The 27688-nt window shown below is 35.1% G+C and overlaps 1 protein-coding gene across 10 annotated transcripts in view; it reads right to left on the bottom strand.

Annotated features, from left to right (window-relative positions):
* The window catches only part of ANKRD17 (ankyrin repeat domain 17), a 155531-nt gene that overhangs the window by 112528 nt on the left and 15315 nt on the right, over positions 1-27688 (bottom strand). Inside the window, exon 1 of one of the 10 annotated variants that reach the window (XM_007495661.3) lies at positions 3019-3175. The exons of 7 other annotated variants lie outside the window; for them this stretch is intronic. In XM_007495661.3, the coding sequence (XP_007495723.1) occupies positions 3019-3072 (54 nt within the window). In that variant the 5' untranslated portion in view covers positions 3073-3175. Of the gene's footprint in view, positions 1-3018; positions 3176-27688 lie in introns of those variants that run through there. 2 more of the 10 variants (XM_007495664.3, XM_007495663.3) reach the window with 2 other exon arrangements.

The following is a 27688-nucleotide window of genomic DNA, read 5'->3' as shown; positions in this document are numbered from 1 at the left end:
CTGAACTAAGGTTCTAGTAAGATGAGGAGAGAAAAAAGGATAATGGAAAAGGTTTTACAGAGGTAAAAATCAGCAAGATATGGAAACTAGTGGCTATTCGAGGTGATGGACACAGTAAGGATTTTGAAGAGTAATGCTACAATTATGAAGCTAAAAGAAGGACAGTGGCATCTTCAACAAAAATCTTTAATTGCTTTTCCCTCTTTCAAGATATAAGTGACTCTGATTATAGGATAGGGTATACATACAAATTTTTTTTTTATAAATGTGTAATTGTAGAGAACTTTTTCCTTCCTTTTTTTTCTCCCCTCTTTTTTATAAGAAACAAATGTCTGGGATGGGGGAGGGGGTGTTAACAGAATGGTAAATTAAATATAAGTGATATAAAAATAAATTATGTAAATTTTCTTTTAAAAATTATAATTAAATTCCACAAATAATACATTGTATTTTAAAAGATAATCTAGGCAAATAGGCAATATAATGGATGGATCACTGAACCTTGGAATCAGGAATCAGGAAATCTTGAGTTTAAATTGTATATCAGGCATCTAATAGCTATGTGATGATGGACAAATTTATTAAATCCCAGTTTCTCCAGAAGATGGGGATATTAGAACAAATTTATTTGTTGGTTCAAGGCATTATTAACCATATGTTAAATAAAATTTTGAAATGTCTACATAAAAGCAAATTCTAAAGAAAAAAAATTAAAAGCCCCAAAACTGGTGAAGATGCCACTATTTCTCAATCTTCAAAGAATCTTCCCCTGCTATTCACCAGACAATCAAGTGGTATAATGAATAGAGGATTGGACCTTGGGTCAGTTTAAATACTGCCATAGACACCAATTAATTGTGTGACTCTAGGCAAGTCATTTAACCTCTCAACAATTTTCTCATCAGAAAAACAAGGTTAATATTTACCACATAAGATTGTTGTGAGGATCAAATAAAATAATATATAAAGCACCTTACAAACTTCAAAGCACAATGCAAAATGCTAGGCATTATTATTATTATTATTATTAAAACTTTGTTAAGAAAAAAATTCTTACAAGAATAAAATTCTAGATTTCTCTGAATAGCTTAACAGCTAATATTCAAATTTTTTTATTTATTGTATGAGGTACACTTTTAACTGACTGGTACATTGGCAAAAAAACAAACAACTGGTAAGATAGTGATTGGCTTGTTCTCTTTTCACTATGAACATTAAACTACCAAAATTATTTACATTTAGAAAACCTTTGTAAATTGTACAGAATTTTTTCGTTTAATATCCCAAAAACTCATGCTCAAATAAAAGGCCATTATTAAGCAGATGATTACTAACTCAAGATTCAAAGATATATATATATACATACATATATATAAAAGAAATTCATTATAAAAACTACATTAATGCTTAAAATTTTAAGTGAAAAAATAATTAAAAGACAGTTATGGCCATCATTCAAAAATCTGTACTTCAAATGTACAAAACTAGCAATAACTCAAAGTAAACTTGAGAAAATAATAAGTATCAAATATGATTCACTGAAATTAAAACATACTGGATCATTAAATCATAAAAACTGATGAAAATGTTGTAACTTCAAAAGTATGTCCTTAAAAACTTGAAGTACATGTATGTACCACTAGATTTTTTATAATGAATTAATGATTTTTAAATTCTGCCACTAAAAATTGCTATATGAACACACCCAATGTGGACCTTTTCACATATAAGGAAGCAGACAGTTTAACCGTGCCCCTTTCTAAAGACATTCAGTTACCAATAATAGATGAGAACAGTTAGAAAGAAACAGAGAACAAGAGAAAAGTAGATTCTAATAGAATTTGGAGATGAGAAGGGCAAGGTGCTGAGAAATGTCTGTAAGGAGATAAATAATATAATGGAATCAGTTTTCATTCTGCAGAGCAACCATAAGGATCTTACTGCAATGTCAGCTCCAAGCACATACTGAGGGACTCCAGAAAATGTTCATTGATCATGCAGACCTTGATAATGAGCATTCTTTTTTTTTTCCCTCCCCCATCAACCAAGCCTGACTTCCCATTTGTAACCTCCCACTCTCCAAAGAAATATACTTTCCTCAGGGGAGCAGAATGAGAATTACAAAAATTACCTTAACACTAACTATTAAGGGAAAAAAATTACTAGTCTTTTTTTTAACAGACAGAATAGAGAAAAAGGAATTTCACTGCAGGTAAAAAGATTTAAACATATATTACTTGATAGTGTGAAATATACAGAAGGCCCGAAATAAATTCAGTTTCACTGTATGAGGTTCACCAAGTAAAATGTTCAAATAGGTTCTCAAATTTAATTGGAAGGAGAATATTAGGGAAAGAAAAGATAAATTTGATAAAGTATTCTGGTGACCAAACAGAAGATTACAAAATAACTAATTGTTCAACATAGCCAAGCCGACTGCAAAAATTTTTCAATAATTTTCTTTACCCAAGTAATTTTAATTATTTAAAAGCAAAGTATTAGGGAATCAGCCTTAAAAAAATGTTTTCTTATTTTTAGAAGAAAGTGTACTGACAAATTTAAGTAACTGAAATAAAAGGCTCAAGGACTTATTTTATCAATCTGAAATAACTGGCTGTTTTTAATATTTCACTTTAAACACAACCTAAGGTGTAGATATGTAAATTAATGGTACAAGGCATGTGATACCATACACATTGCTGCTTTGCAGACCCCACCTTTGTAGGTAAGTTAACCTAAAGGTCAAGAGTATATATTGTATAAAGTGAGTTCCCCTCCTCCTTTTATAATATATGCAACACGCAAAATTCATACAAAACACTAACATTAACAGTACATTCATTTAGTAAACTGAGAATCAGCAATAGCACATTTTATATAAAACAAGATCAGACTCTTGCTTTTAAACCCAAGTTCTCTTTCTTCTTCCTGGTCATCTATTTAAAAAAAAAAAATTCACTTACTAAGATTTCTTTGTTAAGATTTTGAGTTCATTTTAATTCGTAAACCTAGCCCTACCTCAAGAATGTCTTCTAGAACATATGCTTCCATTTCAGCCGCTGTCTCCACCATGTTTTATCAAACTGCCATGTTTCTTACTGCACTATGATTAGATCACTGCCAGCAGGAACACTCCTGTGTCAGCAGCAAGGGAACAGGAAATGGAATGTTCGATTACGGCCAAGAGCAGCTCAGCGCTGGCTTGCAAGGCATCTACCAAAAGAGCAGGGGGTGGGGGGGAACCAGGGTTGGCTTTTTTTTTTTAAAGACACAGTAGCACTGTTCAGATGGGAACTTCTGTTAAGTCAACTAGAGAGACAAAAGAGGTCCTTTTATTCTCCTATAGCCAAATTAAATTAATTCAACATTTGTAAGGAGATTTAAGTATTCCCAATTTCTAAAAATGCTATTGAATCTATCAAGCTTCATGGGTGAACAAAAAGGTTTGCAGAAGTGGGTTTTTGCAGCAATTTGGCTGTAGCAGAGCCCTCTAGTATAATGGACGGTATTAAGGAAGCAACTGAAGAGGCAATATAACATCTTAAGAGGAAATCTGCTAGATAGCTAAACCATATACTCTATAATGACCTTGCATTCAGTTATAGATGGATGTATGGATCTTATTACTGGTGAATTATATGAATTTCTAGAGAAATAATAAAAGATAATCGGGGCATTTTTTCAAGACTAACTTTCTGACTACCCAAGTAATTTTAATTATTTAAAGGCAAAGTAATTAGGGATCAGCCTTAAAAAAAAGTTCTTATTTTTTAGGTGTACTGGTGAATTTAAGTAACTGAAATAAAAGGCTTAAAGATTTATTTTTATCAATCTGAAACAGCTAGCTGTTTTTAATATTTCACTCTAAAGACAACCTGAGGTCTAGATATATAAATTAATTGTACAAGACATATGATACTATACACATTGCTGCTTTGTAGACTCCAACTCTGTAAGTTAGTAAATAAACTTAAAGTTCAAGAGCGTATTTTTATTAAGAGTTCCCCTCCCTTTTTTCTACTTTAAACCTCTATCTCCTTCTCCCTCTCCTCACCCCCTCCCCAAACACAGAATAAATCAAATTAGAGGCACTCCTTTTAGATACCTGAAGATAGAGAAATTAAGTGCCTGACAAGACTCCCCATGGGCTGACTATCAATTTGTCAGTTAATAAACATTTATTTAAGCACCAACTATGCATAAAGCACTGACAGTCCCTGCCCTCAGGGAGCTCACAATCTTAATGGGAAAATAATAAGCAAATAGATATATGCAAACAAGCTTCATACAGGATAATAAAGAAGAGAAAGAAGGTACTAGAATTTCCCTAAGAGTTCCTACTCTACAATCTTCACACTACGTCACTGAATTTCTCCCTTACGTTTACAGAGATACATAGGCTTTTAAAAATGAAAATTGGGGTAATATTTCACTATTTACTTACAGCACCACTCCACAGAGCTCAACCTAGCACCTAATATATTTTCTTAAATTTCTCATCTTTTATGGTCCTTTTCCTTTGCATTTTTATCTTCCCTGAATTTGTACTCTCCAAACTTCCAGTGAAAATGGCAATCTGAACAGTGACACTCAGAGCAGTTCTTCCCTATCTAATTTAGCAAAAACCTAAAATTCATCAAAACAGACCAAGTAATGATCAAGAAATGCAGTGGCTTTTTCCCACAAAGAATTGGCCACAGGCAATTCTGCACCACCATGGGCAAATCACAGCTTCTCTAACCATTAGAGAAAGTCTGAGACACTAGTAGGCAGTCACTAGGTGGCCAAGTAGATATAGACTGGAAACAGTAAGATCCCTAGCTTCAAAGACAGTCTCTGATACTTACAAGCTTTGGGACCTTGGGGCATGTCACTCTTTGCCACTGTGGCCATAGTTGCCTTAAACCTACAGAGTTGCTGTAAGGATCAAATGAAATAATATTGGTAAAATACAAAACCCAGTGCCTCAGGGTGGACTTGGTAGACAGATATAAATGCCCATTCCAACTCCCCACCAGCCCCTCAGGCCAGAGGCAATAACAGTGGGAGGGCCTACAAAAGAAAGCCCCAGGGTACTTGAAAATTTACAATGGGATGGGTTTTCATTCAGCAAAAAACTCCAAACCAGAAACTAAAGCTAGAGACATGATGAAATCAAAGAAAAGACAAACAATAATGTCAAAATTAAAAAGCCAGAGCTTTCATATCAAAGAAAATCACAGAAAGCATTCAAAAAAAAAAAAATTCAAGTACCAAAAGTCCTAGAAGGTTCAACTAAAAAAGAGAAGAGATTTTTGGATATGATTTTTTTCCAAAAGCTCACAACTAAAACTAAGTATAATCCCTTCAGGTAAAAAAATTGATTTTTAATGAATTAAAGGGCTTTCAATTATTTCAGATAAATAAAAGCAGAGTAAGAACTTAGAAGGGCAGTTAAGTGGTAAAGTGAATAGTGCCAGGCCTAGAGTCAGGAAGATTCATCTTCTTGAGTTCAAAAATATTATTAGCATTTTGACTCTGGGCAAGCCATTTAACCCTCTTTTGCTTCAGGAAGGAAACAGCAAGCCACTGCAGTGTCTTTCCTGAGAAACCCCCAAACAAGAGTGGATACGACTGAAAAATGATTAAACAATATAGGTGGTGTAGTGGACAGAAGGCTTCAGGCCTGAAGTCAGGTAGACAAGTTCAAATATGGACACACACACCAGGTGTGTGATCCTGGACACAAGTCATTTAAAGTTATTTGCTTTCCACTTCAGTCTCTGCAAAGAAAATCCCACTGGGGTCAAGGTGTCAGATACATAAGATTGAACAATAAAAACTCTGAAAAACAAAAGCAAACATTAATTAAGAGAAATCTGAGGGGACAGTGCTAGGTGGGACACAGCATATCAGGCCTGGAGTCTGGAGGACCTGGGTTCAAAATATGACCTTGTTTGCCTAGCCTTCATCCTTCCATCCCTAATAGTTGTAACAAAGACAGAAAGGGTAGGGGAGAGGGAGAAGAAAAGGGAGGGTATAAGAAGAAATCTTAGAAAGATAAACTTGGGGGATAACAAGGAGCTAATCAGGAAATGTAATGCTAACATTCTGACAGGTAAAAAAGTAACTAACATCCCTTTCATAACTTTAATGTCTTTAAAAGGGACTGAGGGAAAAAAAAACTTATATCTATACAAACATACATTCCCAAAGAGTCAATCAGGGATGGGGGGGGAAGGTAGTGAAGAGAGTAGATAATATTAGGGAGACAATAGCTGCAAGCCAAATAAATTTCCTGATCCTTAAGGATCTATTGAAGAGTGCTGGGACTAGAATCTAAGATTGCCTCTTAAAACAACTGTTGTATGACCGAATAAATTATGGTATAAGACTATAATGGAATATTACTGAATAATTAGAAATGTTAAAACAAAAGACAATTTCAGGAAACCCATGATATAAACTGAACAATACCAGGAAAACAATTTATACAAGGACAGCAACAATGTAAAGAAAAAAAAAACTCTGAATTCTGATCAATACAATGGCTGGCTGACTGACTGACTGACTGACTGGCCTATAATGAAGCACACAGTGTAGTGTGGACATGGTCACAAGGTATTTTGTTTTGCTTGACTTTGCTTCTTACAATCATTGCTTCCCCCCCTTTTTTCTTGTTTTATTTAGGAGGCAGGGTTTTTGTTTTTTTGTTTGGGGGGGGGGGGGGGCGGGTAGGTACGACTAGCAAAAATGATGAACAGAAAATAAAAACCCAGATGGTTGAAAAGCAAACATGGAGAAGCATGCTAATTTTCAAAATTATATTTACAATTATGTGCTTTTTAAAAAAGGAAGTAGTACAAAATGGAGATTCATCAATTAGAATCTTCTTTTCGTGTTCTACTGTGTTAAATGCTCTATTGGCAGGCATTTTAACACCCCTACCCCCACCTCAAAAATGAATAAAAAAGAAGATAACAGAAAAAAAGAGCAAACCACTGAGGGGTTGAGAGAGTGAGGATAATAATGAAGAAATAATGAAGTCTGATTGATCCAGACTGCTTAAAAGAAATATGATAAGCTGATACAGAAAGAGAAAAAAGGACCTCTTTGGAAGTCCTCAGCTTGAAAGCTGTAAATGATGAAAAATGATCAGTCAAAAGTATTTTATCCCCTTCATCTTTAAACAACACTTACCCGAGTACCATTAACTTCTATAGGTTTTTTGGTCAACTTGCTCAAATTGCCTCATTTAGTGTTTTCTCTTGTATATGTACATGATTAAATAAGTAAACTGTGCAAAGAAGATTTTCTGTTATAAAGACCCTAATGTGGGATAGATTTACATTGCTTGTTTTTTAATTCAATTACATTAAAAGAACCAAGATAATCTTTTTGGATTTTGCATTCTGGTCATGAATCTGAACTATTTGTTTCATCTAACCATTTGATTATGGAAGCTCTTTGTTAAATTTACCTTAGAGTTGATACAAGTTCACAAAATAAACTAAAAATTCACATTTTATACATTAAGACAGATATGTAATGTTTGCAGAAAGAGGTAACACTGCATCAATTTAATCTAAGAATAGTACAGGGACTGCCAAATAGTACTACTTTAAAGGTGTAATACTTTATTTGATAAGTTGCTTCCAAAAATGCAAAAGTCTTCCATAAAAAATTACTTCACTGTCTGTGAATTTATAACAAACAGCAATACAAATGAATAACAAACATGTATATAGTGGTTTACGTTTGCAAAGTGTTATATATTATTGCTTTTGATGAATTCCTATTTAATAAAACCACTATTTTTCAAGGTCAATACAAGCTTCTCCACCACAGATTTGGCCAAGTCCCTCCCTCCCAAGGAGAACAAGGGAGTTGGGATTATACATTCAGAAACAAGAAGAGTTTAGAGATCAGTTATTTCAATCTTCCAGAAAATTTTACAGAAAAGGAAACTACGATCTAGAAGTTAAATGACTTGCACCAGGTCACATAAAGTTAAGTAAGCCTGAGCGGCAGAATTCAAACGCAGATTCTTTGATGCAGCCATCCTTTATACTCCATGCCAGAGTGATGGTGAACCAATGGTATGCATGCCAAAAATGGCATGCAGAGCACTCTCTGTGGGCACGCAGTGGCACCACCTTCCCCTCTGAGTCAGTTACTAGAAAGGCCTCAGATGGAGAAGGGACTCAGATGGAGCTGTTCCCCTCTCCCTCTCCATCGTACTTCTCGATATTTGAACAAATCATGAGATGAAGAGAACTAAAAATCTAAGCCATTTTCCTCTCTCAACATCAGTCCATTTTTTCAATAATTTTAAGCCTACTCTTTTCCCTTACTCTTTATTAGACAAGTTATATACATTAGCAGCATACAAAAGGCAAAGGTAATACACATTAGACTAGACATTTTTTCAAATCACCCACCCCTCTGCCTGGCACTCAGTCTCTAAAAGGTTAACCACCACTGCTCTATCTCATCTGATCTTCTATCACCCAAAATGGACTCAATAACTTCTGAGTTATGAATTAATTCTGACATTCCCTCCTCACAATATGCATAATTTTACCTACATGTTGATATCCAAAATTACTTTATTAGAGGTAAAAATCAAAATAATCTCATGATTAGACAATAAAAGCTTAAAATATGAATGCTGTCCACTAAATACACAAAACTTAACTCAATGCTTACAAATGACATTACTTTTTGCAGTTTAAAAAGGCTGAGTGTGTACAGGAAGCATTAGATTACCTTAAATAACAAGTGAATTCACAGAGAAGAGTAAAAAAAGGAAAAGCTGGGGACATAGAAGACAAATCTAAAAAATATATAACATTTTGCCTAAGGGCAACTCTTGTTTATCCTGAATGGTAGTAGGAGAGCAGAAGGAAGCCTTATGAGAAATATTTTTGTCCAAGTGACTGACTATGAGGATAGCCTGAATTTCATAATTGAAGTTTCTCTTTTTTTGGACGACATCCTTATTACATGTAAGCCTCCTTTTCCAAGAATCCACTCATCTAATCACTATATTAGTATTTACACAATCTATGCTGAAGAAAAGGGTGAATACACTCACACAGAGACATTTTCAAAGAGCAATTCTGTCCTTCTGCCTTCTCTTACCCAACAGCTAACTTCTTAAAAGTCAGTGTTTGTGGACATTTCAGCTATTCTTAAGATCCATGCACCCATTTCAAAATCTGTCTTCCATTATTTGCCTATCCACTCTTAATGATACCAACTTTTGACAATAGAATTTATCAATGAATCCCTGTTATTCAGTCCCACCCCCTTTTTTCTCATTGGAATTACTCAACTACTTTGTCAGAAATGTCATTTCAGAGAACTACCAACCCCATTCCATTCCATCCTGTATAAATCCAAGGCTATGGCACCCCTTCCAATTATTATCAGCTCAAGCCTTGGACGAGAACAGTCTGTTATTTATCAACCAGACACCAAGATGGCATTTCTGCCACATCCAGAAAAGTGTTTGGATTCAAGAAGATCCCCTCTTTTCAGCCAGCTTTGAAATCTGGGTCTCAATTGCTTCATCTTTGCCTGTTGCTATGTTAAATTAATCTTTCTACAGTTATCACTTCTCTTTCTTCTGCATCTCTGTTGTGTGGTTGGGATTTCCTCCCATTTCTTTTTTTCAATAAGCACCTGAAATGGGTAGTAGAGGCATAAAACCTCAGCAATTTTGAGTGTAATAAGTGGGTTAAAGCAAATATAATGTGGTCTCATGAATGGCTTTAGTCTTCAAAATCTTACCAGTTGGCAATATTTTTACTGATCTTTCTATGATATCTGTAAAGTGATTAGCAACGTGCAAGGCACACAGTAGATGCTTAATAAATGTTTATACGCTTCCTCTTCCCTACTATGCACATTCAGAGCAAAATGAGTCACCTCTGCAGTGAATATGAGTACCCTTTTTCTTTTATTAGGCAACTGGTGGTGCATTGGTCAGAATGATCAACCTGGAGTGAGGAAACCCTCTGTTTAAATCCAGCCTCAGACACTTACTAGCTTTGTGACCCTGGGGCAAGTCACTTAATCTTTGTCAGTCTGAGTTTCCAACTGTAAAATAAAGGTGATATAATAGCACCTGCCTCCCAAAGTTGTCTTGAACATTAAATGAGATGATATGTATAAAGTGCTTAGTCATATTTAAGTGTACTTACTACTTGGTGTACTTATCTAGTTAAGCTGTACATGACTCAGACTTTCTTTCATGTCTAGTCATGTATTTTGCATTTGCCTTTTGTAGAATAGGCTTAAAATTAATGAAAAACTGGACTATCGAGAGGAAACTGGCTCAGATTTTTAGTTCTCTACTTCTCATAACTTGTTCAAATATAGTTAGGAACCAAGTTCAACCAAGTGTGTTCATCTTTTTATAAAAATTAATTTTTACAGGTCTTGTTGAGGTTTTCTTTTTTTTATATCACCGAAATTTTCCCTGGTGTCCCTCCTCCTTTCTCTCCAGAGAACCACCCCATCTAACACAAATGGTATTTTTTAAAGTGAAAAAAAAAAGTAATCAATAAAAGGCAAAAATGAAAATGTGTGCAATGTTATCATACTTGTGATACACCTCATTTTTCACCTCACATTCATCGAATTGTTAAAGGAAAATGATGGGAACAGTCAATGTATTATAGATCAGCACTAGTAGTACAATAGTGTACATGCTGGTGGAGCTGTAAATCAGTAGAAACATTTTGGAAAGCAATTTAGAATTATGCAAAAAATGTTGACTAAAATATCATACCTTTTTGACTAAAACTAAGCTTAGTCCATTTTATCCCACCATTGAAAGAAATAAGTTCCCACATGAACCAAAATATTATAACAACACTTTTCATAATAGCCAAGATTTGGAAATAAAGTAAATGCCCTTCAACTGGAGACAAAAAACAAAATGTGGGATACAGTGTAATGGAATATTACTGGGCTGAAAAAAAATCATGAATATGATATATATGGAGAAGCATGGAAAGCTCTACATGAAGTAATGCAGAGTGAAATAAGCAGTCAGAAAACAATAAACATGATGAATACAATGATGTAAATGGGAGGAAAATAAAAAATGAATCTTGCCAAATCATTAACAAAGATCACAAATCAAAAAAGAGATATGAGAAAACTGCCCCCCCCCCACCTAGGCAGAGGTGAAAGGTACCCATGCATGAGATATTTTCAGATGCACCCCACATATTGATAGTTTTGCTGATTGTTTCCTTTTCGTTTTTCTTAAAAAGAACGAGACAGGGAGGGATGCTGAGGGAAATTTTGGTGATGTTAAAAAAAGGCATCAATAGAGAAGTTTTTAAAGAATAGGACTAAAGACTAAAACAAAGTATGGGCTAAATCTTGCAATTAGGGGGCAGCTGGGTGGCTCAGTGGATTGAGTCATGCCCAGAGAAGGGAGGTCCTGGGTTCAAATCTGGCCTCAGACACTTCCCAGCTGTGTGACCCTGGGCAAGTCACTTGACCCCCATTGCCTAGCCCTTACCACTCTTCTGCGTTGGAGTCAATACAGTGTATTGACTCAAAGACAGAAGGTAAGGGTTTTAAAAAAAAAATCTTGCAATTAATGCTAAGAAGAATTATATAGATCTTTTCTTCCACTATATCAGAGGTAAGAGAGGGCACAAAGAAGGATTACAACTACTTTTTATTTATTTTTTAACTGAAATTTTTATTTAATTAATTTAGGATATTTTTCCATGGTTACATGATTCATATTCTTTCCCTCCCCTCCTTCCTCCCCCTACCCCTATAGGCAACAGGCAATTCCACTGGATTTTACACGTGTCATTGATCAAGACCTTTTCCATGTTATTAATATTACTTTTTAGAGGGAAAACAAACGATGATGAAGAACAATAAGGAGAGGGAAAAGAACATCTTTTAGTTTACTTCTATTTGATCTATTAGTATATCATAATGGATAGAGAGCTGACTTCATGCTGACTTCCAATTAATTCTTTTATCAGTGCCTCAAATGAAAGCTAAAGACCTTATTTGTCAAATTTGTAAATGGCTTGAACTTAGAAAGGATAGTTAGTGTTAGTAAACAGAATCATGATACAAAAGGCCTTAGACTGAACAATATTTTGAATTGTAAAAGATGAAGCTTAAGAAACATTAATGTGAAATAATGTACTTAGGGTCAAAAAAAATCAACTACAAAAATTCAGAATGATGGAACCCAAGGAGTGAGTGAGTGAGTGAGTGAGTGTGTGTGTGTGTGTGTGTGCTAGCGCTATTAAGATTAAGTATGAGCTCCAATTTGAATCATATATGGTAGATATAAAAATTGTATCAAGGGAGATGGGAAATAATTTTATCCTATTGAAGTATTCCAAAATTAGTAGTAGTGTTAGGTGAAAAAAAATATGGGTTCGGGAAAGAATGTTAAGTGGGAAAGGGAAGACAGTATATCCTACTGACCAAATTCCTACTGACCAAATCCAAATGAAAAGGGTTTGAATATGAAATAAAAAACTCAATGAAAGATAAGCTAATAAATTCTACAAAGAACAAACTCCAAATTGATTTCCCATAAATGGAAGTTAAAATTTTTTCAATCTACCACTAGGGAAGCATATCTCATTCTCACTAAAAACATGCTCAAAAGACTTTAATATCATTTATGAAAACATGTTTTCCTATAAATATTCTCAGTACTGTTCTAAATCAAATCCAAAGAAAGAAACAAACTGAAGGCTGAACAATTATTCAGTTGTCTCTTTCAAAAATTACATTAAGAATAAAATTGCTATTGCCAAGAAAAAAAAACACAAGGATCTCACTAATTTAGTGTATTATAAAAATATTTAATAACTTTATCATTATAAAAATGTATGTGACCACATAAAGTTTTTGTACATAAAGTTTTATTTATTTAAAAAATATCTATTTTACTCTTATTTGTATATTGTGCATTTGCAAGATAAAATCTACAGAATATTTTTATTTTTGCTATGGTGACAGGGCAGGTTTCCTGAAAGTCAAAGGTCATGGAGACCAAATAAAGAAATCTTTTTACTAAAAAGCACAATGTGGCTAACCAAATGGAAGCTTAAACATAAAATCTTATTACATGTAACTACTAGTGCTTTCATTTTTAAAAAGTAACATCTCAAATCTCTAACCAAAATCTAGTTGTGAAGGTTAATAACATCAAATACACATATATAATCTGCATTTTCAATAAGTTTCAAGTCAATTCTATTCCTGAAAAACTCTTCTTACAAATCAGATCATGGTTTTATCTATAATTTTTCATTCCCCTTATCTAATCTATACTCTTCTAACCCAAAATAAAATAAATTCTTACCCACATCTAATTGCCAAAAAACATTTTAATCTGACTTGAAAAGTGGGACAAAGAGTAGACAGCATGATTGTGGAAGGGATAATTCTCAATAATCACTAAATCCCAACCTTTAAAGAAATTCACTTTTGAAGAATAGTCTAATCTTGTCTATATGGCACCCTAGGGCATACTAAATATTTGTTGAACAAATCAATTTTAAGAATTTAGTATAATTAGCCATTATATGCCATGGATATGAATTAGACATGTTCTTATTAATGTCAATCAAATTAGCTTCATTTTAAAGGGAATTACTCAGAGATGCATTTAGATCACTGAGATAGCACAGTGGATAGAATACCAGGCCTGGCATCAGGAAGACCTGGGTAAGAATGTGGCCTCAAACACTTTTTAGCTGTATGATCCTGGGCAAGTCACTTAGCCCTCAAATGCCTAGCTAGCCCTTCCCACACTACTTAGAATTGATACTAATACAGAAAGGGTTTTAGAAAGGGGGATAAACACTAGCAGTAGCAATTAGAGAAGAAAAAGAAATTGAAGGTATTAAAATTGGCAATGAAGAGACCGAGCTATCACTCTTTGCAGATGATATGATGGTCTACTTAAAGAATCCTAGAGAATCAACCAAAAAACTAATGGAAATAATGAACAACTTTAGCAAAGTTGCAAGATACAAAATAAACCCACATAAGTCATTAGCATTTCTATATATCTCCAACCCATTTCAGTAGCAAGAATTAGAAAAAGAAATTCCATTTAAAATCACCCTAGACAATATAAAATACTTAGGAATTTATCTGCCGAGACAAACACAGGATCTATATGAACACAACTACAAAATATTCCACACAATTAAAATTAGATATAAACAATTGGAAGAACATTAATTGTTTTAATTAATTTAAATTAATTAATAAATTAATTTAATTAATTGGGTAGGACAAACTAACATAATAAAAATGACAATCTTGCCCAAATTAATTTACTTATTTAGTGTCAAACCCATTGAACTACCAAAAAGCTTTTTTACTGAATTAGAAAAAAATATAACAAAGTTCATTTGGAAGAACAAAAGATCAGGGACATCCAGGGAAATCATGGGAAAAAAAATGCAAAGGAAGGAGGACTTGCAGTCCCAGATCTCAAACGATACTATAAAGCAGTGGTCATCAAAACAATTTGGTACTTGGCTAAGAGACAGAAAGGAAGATCAGTGGAATAGACTTGGGGTAAATGATCTCAGCAAGACAGTCTATGAAAAGCCCAAAGATCCCAGTTTTGGGAACCAAAACCCACTATTTGATAAAACCTGCTGGGAAAATTGGAAGACATTATGGGAGAGATTAGGTTTGGATCAACACCTCACACCCTACACCAGGATAAACTCAGAATGGGTGAATGACCTGAATATAAAGAAGGAAACTATAAGCAAATTAGGTGAACACAGAATAGTGTACTTATCAGATCTTTGGGAAAGGAAAGACTTTAAAGACTTTTTTCTCTAGCAAGAGCTAGGAAAAAAAAAATCACAAAATGTAAAATCAATAATTTTGAAAAGGTTTTGTACAAACAAAACTAATGCATCCAAAATTAGAAGGGAAGCAACAAATTGGGACACAATCTTCATTACAAAAACCTGACAAAGGTCTAATTACTCAAATTTATAGAGCTAAACCAATTATACACACAAAAAAAAATCAAGCCATTCTCCAATTGAAAAATGGGCCAGGGACATGAATAGACGATTTTCAGTCAAAGAAATTAAAACTATTAATAAGCACATAAAAATGTTCTAAATCTCTTATAATCAGAGAAATGCAAATCAAAACAACTCTGAGGTATCACCTCACACCTAGCAGATTGGCTCACATGACAGCAAAGGAAAGTAATGAATGCTGGAGGGGATGTGGCAAAGTTGGGACATTAATACATTGCTGGTGTTGTGAATTGATTCAACCATTCTGGAGGGCAATTTGGAGCTATGCCCAAAGGGTACTAAAAGACTGTCTGCCCTTTGATGCAGCCATAGCACTGCTGGGTTTGTACCCCCAAAGAGATAATAAGGAAAAAGACATGTACAAAAATATTCATAGCTGAGCTCTTTGTGCTGGCAAAAAATTGGAAAATGAGGGGATGCCCTTCAATTGGGGAATGGCTGAACAAACTGTGGTATATGTTGGTGATGGAATACTATTGTGCTCAAAGGAATAATAAAGTAGAGGAATTCCATGGGAACTGGAACAACCTCCAGGAATTGATGCAGAGTGAGAGGAGCAGAACCAGGAAAACATTGTACACAGAGACTGATGAACTGTGGTACAATCGAATGTAATGGACTTCTCCATTAGTGGCAATGCAATGATCCTGAACAACCCGGAGGAATCTATGAGATAACACACTATCCACATCCAGAGGAAACACAGTGGGAGTAAAAACACCGTAGAAAAACAACTGCTTGAATACATGGGTCGAAGGGATATGGTTGGGGATATAGACTCTAAATGAACATCCTGGTACAAATAACATGGAAATAGGTTCTGATCAAGGACAAAAGTAATACCCAATGAAATTGCGCATCGGTTATGGAAAGGGTAGGTGGAGGGGAGGGAGGGAAATAAAGTGATTATTGTAACTAAAATAAAATAAAATAAAATAGAAAGGTTATCTTCTGTCCCCTTAAAAAAAAGGGGGGGGGAATAAAAAAAAGAAAGTCTTCCAAACTTATTTTTCAAATAATCCATTTATCAAATCACCAAAAAGTATAGAAAATATTTCTGTAATTATGCATTGTAAGTACATATCTAAAACATGATATAAGTAACAATCTAGCAATTGGGCTTAGATATTTATTTTCAAATAAATAGTTATTAAAGAGGTCTAAATGGCTTTTTCCCATTTCTTTGCATTCTCTAAGTACCTATTTCACTGGGTTGTTATGAGGCTCAAATCTGAACATGAGATATGTAAAGAGCTTTTCAAGCTTTTAGTATATTCAATTGTCTATTATTGTTTGCAAGAGTCAGCTCAAAGATTCTGATTTACCACACTTAAATTCAAAGTTGCAAACAATCTTGGACAGGTAGCATAAAAAAAAAGTACATTAATAGTTGGCCATTATGTTTCTGGCCATAATGCTGAACAATAATACATGAAAGCAGCTACTAAACTAGGGCAAGGAACAAACAACTTCTTAGATTATACACTAGAGACATGCCAAATAAAAATGTCTTTACATTTATAGGCTCATAGGCTCAAGAGAAGATTGGGAGGGACTTTATCTTCTAGTCTGAATAACAAAAACAGCTAGCAGTTAGGACTTTGCAAATATTATCTTGCTTCACTAGATCCTCACAACACTGAAAGGTAGATGCTTTTATTATGCCCATTTTACATATGAGTTAAGTAAATGACAGAGATTAAGTAATTTGTTCATGGTCACAGAGCTAGCAAAATTGGCTTGAAGTGGGATCTTCCTTTAAGTAAGGAAGTGGAAGAACAGAGAAGTTTCGTAATTTGCCCAAGGTAGTCACTCATCTCTAAGTAAAAGATGAAGAGTTCTAAACCTAGGTCCTCAGTCTTTGGAGCCCATAATCATCACCTAATGAATTACAGGCATATACACATGACTGTATTTCCAGTGGACTGTACTAACCACTCCTTAATGTTTCCTTTTCCTAATGCATTTTCTAACCTGTCTTTTCTTTCCCTTTCCCCCTCTCCTCCCCTACCCTCCTCTACTGCTAGCTCTACTCATGAAAGCCATTCTGCTGTTCAGCCATCAAGCAATAATTAATTACCTTTTAAGTTCATCATCCATGCCGATCTCAAACATTTCAACTACATCCAAACTTCCAAATCTCCAACTAAAATGAAACATTAATACATAAAATCTTAATGTAATAATCCCTGCCAATACTATGGCACAGTGACCTCACTAGCACGTGGCCTCAAGCTAGACTTCTGAAGCCACAGAACTGGCTTTAGTCCTTAGAAACCTGCCTCTGTATTACAGTAACTCCCTTCTTCCCCTCTTTTCTCCATTACTTTTCCTTATAAGTATATTAAGCATATTCCTACCAAGTCCACTAGCAAAGAAATTACAAATACTATCAATATCAGACAAAATAATATTTTTAAAAAGTAACAGACACAAAATAGTCCATATATTGTTATTCTATCAATATTAAATGAACACAAAAACCAACATTTTTAATCTTTCATTTCTATTTTTCAATTCCATGGAAACTACCTTCTTTACAGAAATAGAAATATCATAAATCTGACAAATTCTGAAAATAATAAATGCAACAAAATTTTGCAATTAAGCACTTAATGCATATATTCCATACTAAAAGTGCTATCTTTCCTCATAATTACATCCCTCAGTAAATCAATCAATATTTCTTGTTCTAAAATCTACATAGACACAAATTCATACACAGGTCTATTAATAAAATTATTAAAGTTCATCCTACCCCATATTTCACCAGGGAATCTGAGTTGACATCTTCCATGTGGAATTGGTGGAGAGGGAGAGGATATAAGCAACACTTCCACAAAGCTTTCAAGCTGTCACTTGAGAGAACAACCAAAAACCATTTCCTTGGCACTTGTCAAATACGCATTCTATCCCATATTTTTTTTTGCTTAATCCGAAAACATTTTCCTAAATAATAACTTCACAGATCAAGTCTAGTCTGGGTAATCCCACAGTACCTGTCCTCATAGACAAGATACTTCAAATTCTTGCAAGTTAACTTTGAGTTAATTAAGGAACATCCCATAATCATTTTCTCATTCACCTCAACCAAAAGAAAGAGCTGGAAAGACCTACATGAACTTATTCAGAGTGAAATAAATAGAACCAGGAAAAAATTGTACACAGTAACAGCAATATTGTGGAATGATCAAATGTGGTAGACCTAGCTACTCTCAGCAATACAACAATCCAGAGTACTTCTGACAAAGAATGCCATCCACCTCCAGAGAAATAATTGTTGGAATAAAAATACAGATGAAAGCATAGAATTTGTCACTTGTTTATTTGGGTATGTGTTTTGGAGGTTTGGTTTTATAAAATTATTCACTTACAAAAAATGAATAATATGGAAATGTTTTGCATGATAATACGCATACAACCCAGACTGAATTTTTTGTTAGCTCTGGGAGGGGAGAGGGAAGGAGACAATTTGGATCATATAACTTTGGAAAACATGTGAAAATGTGTTATTACATGCAATTAGTAAAAAAATAATAATAATAAGATATACATATATATGTAAAAGGAAAAATATTAGTAAGTTCAGAATCAAGTACAGTCAGGCTATGCAGTTTTGAATATAATATGTAGATTATATACTTTTTTAAACAATTGGGATTCAGTTTTATACATAATTCCTTTGCATAATGATTTGCTATATATGGAAATACTTTTTGGGGTTAAGCCAAAATTAAATTTTTTAAAATTTCAGTTCTCCTTTTGGTAGAGGAAGAGCAATAGCAGATAAGGAAAATTGCAGTCTCCCATCAATACTTCAAAGCATAGTTCAGGTGCCACAGGAGAACTTTCCTGGTCCCCTTACTCTCTCCCTCTTACTTCACAATAACTTACCTATATAAATGTTTGTTAAAAATTTCTCCAACAGAATAAATGCTCTTTAAAGCCAAGAACTATTTAATTTTTCTCTCTGTAAACTCAAAATCAACAGTTTCTTGCATACAGTAGGTGCTTAATCAAGGCAGATAATAATTCTGCTACAGTTAAGACCTGAGCAGACCACATCCAGAGTATTATTCTCAGCTCCAGAGACCTAATTTTGGGATAGACATTGACAAATGAAGCATATCCAAAATCAGGCTCTCACAAGAATTATGGAAATACAAGCAAATAGTATACATGAGAATCAAAGGATCTCGGTCTGTTCAAAGGATCATGAGAATCAAAGGATCTAGAAAAGAGAAGCAATGAAGGTACATGCTGGACAGCTTCAAGCATGAGCAGGTCTGTCCCATGACTGGCCTCAAAGGGCACCACTGCAGAGACAACTAAAGGGAATTCGTTTTTCTAAGCTCAGTAGAATGAAACCCCAAATAGTATCCCTTTACAGTCAGCAGGCCGAGGCCTGTTGAGTCTTCTGGTTGTTTCAGAAAAAGAAGCATGTGACAATGTCATAATCATTCAGATCCCTTGCAAGAAAAATCTTCTACTACAAATTCTAGATAACTAAAGAGTCTTAGGCTAACCTTATGGGTGGCAAATAAACATAGGTGCCCAAAGTATCTCAGAGAGGCAGGTGCCCACAACATGGCGAAATGGAAACCAAGTTGCCTGCACTATATCCCTTTCTCCTGCCACCAGACTTTGAACTCTACCTTGGCATCTGGGCTCTGATGGTGTGTTTTCACCTCAACCGCCCCAGAATCAAGCCACTTCACTACTTTTCAATCATTTCCCAAAGCATGCAGTCAAACATATACAATCGTCATCCCCTTTTTAATATTTTCTTCCCCACCTTAGAATATAAGTGCCCAGAAAACAGGAACTAGGACTCACAGGCCTGCTAGTTTTTATATTCCGTTAGTGTCCAACCCACAGTAATGAATGTTTTTTTTAATCAATACATTTTGTGCCTTTTACACAATGAGCCTAGACAAGAAAGAACATCAACACTTTTTTTTCTGAGCTCATCGGATAAAAATTCTTCCTTAGGGAAACCATGTCCTACTCTCTTCTAGTTCTCCTGAATGATTCCTCCCTGATTAGTGTCTCGAGATGAATCAACTTCTATTTCCTGCCAGCTAAGGAACCCAACTAAACATTCCCTGAGGGTATTGTCCTTAGCTCTCTAACACTCTTTCAGTGACCCTCCAATCCTAGGGGTCACTTACTATTTTAACATACACCAAATGTCCAAACCTTGCTAGGACAACATCATAAAGACAAACAACTTTGGAACACTTAAGATCTCTGAGGGATGAAAAATGAACAACCACAATTCCAAGGGAGAAAAGATGAAGCATGTTACCTCCTTCAGGGTGATGGACTCAAAGAGCAAAAAGAGGTAGAACATTTTTAGATTTGCTTTAACTATGCATATTTGTTTAAAAAAACTTTTTATTACCATCACCATGCCAATGGAAGGAGGGGAGAGAGAAAAAGCTTTTATTAATTGAAAAAAATTAATGGGGGGGAGGAAGGGGGCAGGATCTTTCCACTCCTGTTTCACACTGCCAGCTGCTTCTTGGACACCTCCAATTCAATATTCAATCATAGACAAGATATTTAAAAGAAAACTTGTAATCTTGCCTTTCTTGACACCTCAAACCCAGCATTTCTTCAAAGCTTCCCTAGTTCTACTGAGGGTACCACAACACCCTTCCCTGTTTGCAATCTTGGAGTTATTCCTGAGGCTTCCCTTTTGCTAACCCCATCCCTAACAACCACCATCAGCCACCAAATCTTGTCAAAGATATTCCACAACATATCTATTCCCTTCTCTCTAGTCACATGGCTACAACTTCAGTATCTCATCAACTCTCAGACCACTGGATGAGCTTCCACAATAGTCTTCCTTGTTTGCATTTTCTCCCCTCTCCAGTCCACTTTCATAGCTACCAAAATAAACTTTCTAAAGCACAATCTGACCCCATTACTCCCAAGAGTCTTCAAACTCTCTATTGCAGTGATGGGGAACCTTTTAGAGATCCTGTACTATGCCCTGCCCCTGAGACCAAGTGTCATGTCCTATCCCCCCACTGAATGCCTGGTGTGCCCTGTTCCCCACCCCACCAGACACAGGGAAAGGAGAAAGCACTCCCATTGAGCTGTTGGATGGAGGGGCAGGCGAAGCGAAGAATGTTCTCAGCCTCTCTTTTCCCTTCCAGTTCTACCACCTGTGAGCTCCACCCTTACCCCCCATGCACTCCCATTGGGATGCTGGGCAGAGGGACAGGGATGTGAAAAAATGTCTTCAGGTGCAGTGGAGAGGTGGAGGGGAGCCACTCCCTAAGTGCCTAAGTCCCTCTGCCATTCTAGTAATGAAGGGGGAAGAGGGGGCACACAGCACACATGCCCACAGACAGTCTCTGCATGACATCTTTGGCACCCATCCATAACTTCACAATGATTGCTCTATTGCCTCTAAAATAAAACACTCTTAATCCTGTCATTTAAAGCCCTCTAAAAGCAAACTCTATTATAATTATCATAACAACTAAAATTTATATAGCATTTAAAAGAACCAACCTTTGAAAACTTATTTCATATCTTCTTTCACACATTCTGTGTTCCAGCCAAACTACACTTATCAGCTGTTTCTTAAGCTTAGAAGTCCATTTCACGTCTTTTGCAAATAATCATTTATGCCTCTTAGAATCTTAGCTTTCCTTCAGTGTTCTGCTCAGGACTCATCTCCTACATACAAAGCTTTTCCTGATCCCTTCTATATCCACTAGTTATCATTTTTCTCCATCTTCAAATTACCCTGCATTTATTTCTCCAAGTACATATTCTATGTCCCTAGCAGATGAAATTAAAGTCACTTAAGGATAGGAGCTGGGTTTTTTGGTATACCCAGCAGCTTCTGGAGAGCGAGTAGTTAAGAACAGAATATCCTGTAGATATAAGCAAAAACATGACTATTGCCAATCACTAACCTTCCTAGAGAAAGTAGTTTATAAACTTTATGTCAGGAAACATCTTCTTTGTAACAGCAACTAAGAACAATTTTTAATCTTCCTGGACTTAGCTCCAGCAGAGGCACTTTGTTAAGAGTGTTTGCAGACATTTGTCTAGGCACATTTTAGCAAAAAGTTAAGATGAAATTAAATACTTGCTGAAACTACTTTCTATCATCAGAAATCCAAAATAGAAAGGTTTAAAGTGAAAAGAGAAGAACAATGACCTGAAAATCAAAACTATTTCAATCTAATGAATTATAAGAAAATGTATTTAATTAAATAAGAATAATAGATAGCATTTACTATATGTCAGACACTGTGTCAGGCACTTTACAAATTATCTCACTTGATTCTCACAACCCTTTGGGGTAGGTGCTATTATTATTCCCATTATGGTGGAAGAAACCAATAAGAAGGTTCAACCGCTGAGATGGCGACAGAGCAAAACACTGTGGAGTGCTTAGGGCGTGTTGGAGCACAAAGGACAACCCGGCCATCCAATGCAGCTGAGGAAGTCTCCAGGTGTAACGATTTTTCGTGCCACTGGACCCAGGCTTCCAATGCCAAGAGAGTGGGACTGTCTCTGTGCATCGACTTTTCCACTTAAATCTCCTTCACGCACAAGTGTCTTTGTGCATGCTCACCTATATACCATAGATGAAAACGCACAAAGACAATCATCATCCTCGGTTACCGAGAGACTACTACTACTAGAGTTAAGAAAACAAGGATTGAGTGACTTGTGTCTTATGTCAGATTTCTGAACTAGAATCTTCCTGACTCTAGGCCCAATTCTTTATTTACTGTGCCACCTAGATTCCCGAGTCACAATATTTCATCTACCAAGGATTACAGAACTATCAAATCCTGCTTCATATATATTAACAAGGTTTTGTAACCCTGGACCCTTAAACCAGTTTCTTCAGCTATGAAACCAAAATAATAATAGTAATCATAATAATAGTACTCAACCCTCAAAGTTTGTTCAAACAATTAAATAAACACATTAAGGACTTTGTAAACCTTAAAATGTCAATTAAAAAAACTTTCAATGTTTAGGAAAAAATTCTAATCTATAATTCTACTTTACTGGACAGAATTCAAGTAATGACTTGACATTTAATCTTTTATTTTCCCACCACTCTCTTACCAGTACTTTCTAGGAAACAAAAGTCTGAAACAAAAAAATAGCACTCATAAAAGCATAATTTTTTTCTACTATGGAATCAGCAGAGCAAAATTAGACCTGATAACTGGTTTGTTTCAGCTGTCAAGTACAGCACAGAAAATATATTTATGAGTCTCATCATATAGAAATACAAAAATAACAAAAGATAAAATACCAAAAAAAGGTACTTCAAAGAAATACTTGCAAAAGGTATATGTAAATATATAAATATATATATATATATATATACACACATGCACATTTATATATATAGTCTGACACAATAGTATGATTCAATTCTGTAAATATGTACTCAACATATACTATATGCAAATATGAAGGCAATAAAAAGGATAAGAGAAATAATATTCTATCAAGCTTATAATCTAGTGAAGGGAAAGAGAATAATAAGACCTATAATTCAAATAATTATAATACAAGGTAGATTATAATAAATGCAATCAAACAGGTACAAATAAATGACCAAAAATAGGAGAGATGTCAGACAAGAGACAGATAACACTTCTGGCTTTGAGAATTAAGATCAAGAAAGTACAAGAAAGAGGTAGACAGGCCATGAACAATAGGTACAATTTTCACAGATTTAAGGAAAGGCCCATCAGGGAAATGAGGAGGAGGGGGTGGGAGGGGGAGATATACTATGTAAAGGAATGGTAGACAGAAAGCTAAGAGCAAATAGCAAATAACTTGGTTATTTTTATTTCATTAATTTTTTTTCATTTAGCCACATGCTGCCTTGTACTGTTAAACTACTTCTGAGTATACATGCCTAGCCAAGATTGTAAGTTTCTAAAGAGCTTAAAAAAAATGTGACATAATTCATCCATGGTATATGATAGACTAGCTTAGTGACCAATGGAGATAAGTACATGGTAGACATTTATTTAACTACTAGGAAAATGGAATTGGATTAAAATTGCTCATTTCTTGCTTCTCTCCTTCCCCAAGAAAATGTCTATACTTTTATGATAGCATATTTTTAAAATTTTTGTTCTAAAAGCACATGGTTCCATAAAGCATTTCTAAAGACAAGGAATAATACAAGCCAATGAAGCCCATCATTCTGTGACAATGACCCCACTACTTGAGAATGTAACATGATGAGTGAAAAGACTTGCTCAACTTGTAACCACAGGTCTCAAATTCAAATCCCAGGTTTGTTTATGATCTATGTAACCTTCCAGCAAATTTCTTTTGAGGGGTTCAGTTCCTTCTTTAAAATGTCAAAGTTTGGAAAAGCTCATTTTTTCTACTATCAGAGATCTAGAGTTGGAAGAATCATCAGAAGCCACCTACTCTAATCAAATCCCTTATTTTATAGATGAGGAAACTCAGGGCAATAAACATACAAGGTAGAGAGGAAAAGCTCCTAAAGGGGGCGCACGCGCACATACACAAGTACATATGGACTTTTAATATGCGGTGTATATAACATATATAATAGTATATATTTAGTTATAGCTAGAGTTATATTTAATAGTGTAATATACAGACTCCCTCTTTGGAGTCCTTCTAACTCTAAAACTAATGACCAATATTCTAAGTGTTCAAACCTACCTGTCTAGCCTCTCAAGCTATCTTAGTTGACAAGAGAGAGAACTATGGAAAAGATAATTGAACAATTTGGCAAATTCAACACTGACCAAAGGAACAGGCTGTAAGATTAAAAATTAATATCCAAATACTTCAAGTATAATATTCTTATAAGAATTTATTAATTAATAACTTTTAGGAAAAGGAAAATAATAGCATTAGCAAAAAGAGTTGCTCAGACAGCCAAAAGCGGGAAGAGAGTCAGGAGGAGAACATGGGAAGAAGAGTTAAAAGGCAGAGTTACAGCAAACGTTTATGTACAATACATAAGGACACTACATGGACGAAGGGAAAAGAATTCTGGGAAATGAAGTTCATGGGTTTAAGATTTCTAATTATACAAATGATATTGATATCAACTTGGATGAAGATCCTTATGAGAGAGAACTAAACTCAACTTGAAAATTTGCATAACCATAATACATTTCTCTCAGGTAGGTGGTAAAAATATAGAGAAATACCAAGTACAGAAGATTCTTCCCTCTTTTAGGGCAGGTTGGCACCTTTTGAGCCACTGATAGTTTTTAGGGAGTTGCCTTAGAGTCCTGGAGGAAAAACATCTCACTGCCAAGATGCCTTAGAGGTAGGACATAAAACTCATGCCTTCCTGACTTCAATTACAGCTCTCTATTCCCTACTCCATGTGCTTCTTATTACTAATCAAACATATTTAAAATGAAGGACCTCAACAAATGCTAGACAGTATGAGTATAAAATAGATTTTCTAACTGGGCATTTCTAATATAGCAAACTAATTTTCCCATATAAGCTGGAATGAACAACAAGAAGATACTTTGAAATGAAATTACCTGCATGTTATGCATTTAGTTTTGGTTTGGACTTGTGATTTCAAAGGTATAAGGAACTCCCAGATCAGCAAGTATTCTGAAGTCTTAAGACAGCTGATTGGGATAAATGACTTGCACAGCATCCCACAGTCAGAATCAATGAGAGGTAGATCCTCCTGACTCTGGAGTCCAACTCTCTAGTCACTATATAATATTATTTCTCCTGCAGTCAATAAATCTGTAAAATTCCCTGCCCACTCATTTTAAAACTTTCTCTGGTATTCTTAGTGTTAACTTCATTTATATATGAAATACAAAATTAGGAGGATGTCTTCTATGTTTTTTTAAAAAAAACATTCACTAATGGCTTAATAGCAGGTCAAATTTGGCATTTAGACACATACATTAGTGAGAGAGACAGACACATGCAAACAGATTAGATTTCTACTCGTCAAAGATGCTAATAAGATATTTCTTTATGAAATGGTTAGATCTGACAATATCCAACCTAGGTTTCCTCTAATACTAAGACCATATGAAACAGTAGTGTGGGAAAGGAAATAAAAATATAATGGTCAATATGGACTAAGCTTGAAAGAGTAAAAGGAAATAAAATCAACATGCACTTATTAAGTGCATACTATGTACCAGATAGACATCAAAGACAGATGAGCAACTCTGAAAAGGGGCTCAGCCAGTCTCACATCATTCTAATCCTCCCTAAACACACTATAGCCATGGTGGCAAATCTATAGCACACATGCCAGAGGGAACACTTAGAGCCCTCTCTGTGGGCATGCACACTGTCGCCCAAGCAGAGTTTGATACTAGAAAGCCAGAGATACATGGGGCTGGGCTGCTCCCCTCCCCTTCACCATACACCTGGGGACATTTTTCATTTCACCCACCCTTCTAAAAGGTTTGCTATCACTGCCCTATACTCTCACCTATGGCTCCAAGTAGCTGTATGTAGCATGTGCAGCAGCAGTTACATCCTAGTAAAGACCATCTCAGATGACCAGGCTGAAAAAATAACTGACAGGCCTCAAGCCCATCAGTAATTTAGGAAGATGTCTACCTCAAGCACATGAAGATTTCCCCCAGGTGAATGGATAGATGAGAAGAATTTGTTCCAAAGGCCATGAAGGCAGCAGAAGCAGACACTGTGAAACACTTAAAGAGTTTGGTCATCCACTGAATCCTGGGGTATTGCCAATCAATCTAATATCTGTCATGTCACTGGACTTCACAATTCTGGAAGAGAAAGTAAGGCTGACAACTGCCTCATTTAAATCCAATTCACTTGAAAGTGAAAATTAGGAAGTTAAGTGCCTGCACTCCTAAACAGCAAACAGTAAGAGCCTCAGTCATTCAAGTTTCATCCAGCAAAAGTGATTTTTCAGAATCAAAATTCACCTCCTTAGCCACCACTTATATTGATCAAAAATAATTGAAATTAATTACTAACAATTATTGTTTAAAAGCCCTTCTTCCCCCACAACATTCACATGGATTTTTTTTAAAGCAAAGCAATCATGATTTCTAACTTAAGTTTTCAATCACTGTCTAAATAGCATTTTGTTAATGTAATGAAATGCAAAAGTGACAATAAACATTTTTCATATCCCAGATGTTCACTAGTTACCCCTTAGCAAAGTATTTGAAACATCTGTTGAACAAGATCCATGCATTTTCCTTTTGCAAAAAGACTAGTGTTCCAAATATATTGACCTTCATTGTGATTATTACAAGTGGCTGGCTACTTTGCCCTACTTAGTGTGAATATATTTTATTTTAAATCTTATTATATCCCTTTTAAAGAAAAGGTGATGTTGAAAAAAAGTTATATCTTTTGTTTTTATATTGCTTTTTCCTCTGTCTTCACTCTCCACTAACATTTTTTGTCTTTTATTTTTATGCAATCTTTCCCCTCCACCAACACACTTCTTTTTCCCTACAAAGAATATTTTAAAAGGAAAGGGAGTTTAGCTAAACTAGCATATCAAGTAAGTCCAACCATATATGCAATGTTCCAAATTCATAATGCCCCATCTCTGTAAAAGAATGGGAATACATTCTCATTCTCTT

Source organism: Monodelphis domestica, chromosome 6, assembly GCF_027887165.1.
Source record: "Monodelphis domestica isolate mMonDom1 chromosome 6, mMonDom1.pri, whole genome shotgun sequence".
Taxonomy (NCBI): Eukaryota; Metazoa; Chordata; class Mammalia; order Didelphimorphia; family Didelphidae; genus Monodelphis; species Monodelphis domestica.
Note: the sequence above shows the minus strand (reverse complement) of the source record. Positions and strands in the feature narration are given on the sequence as shown.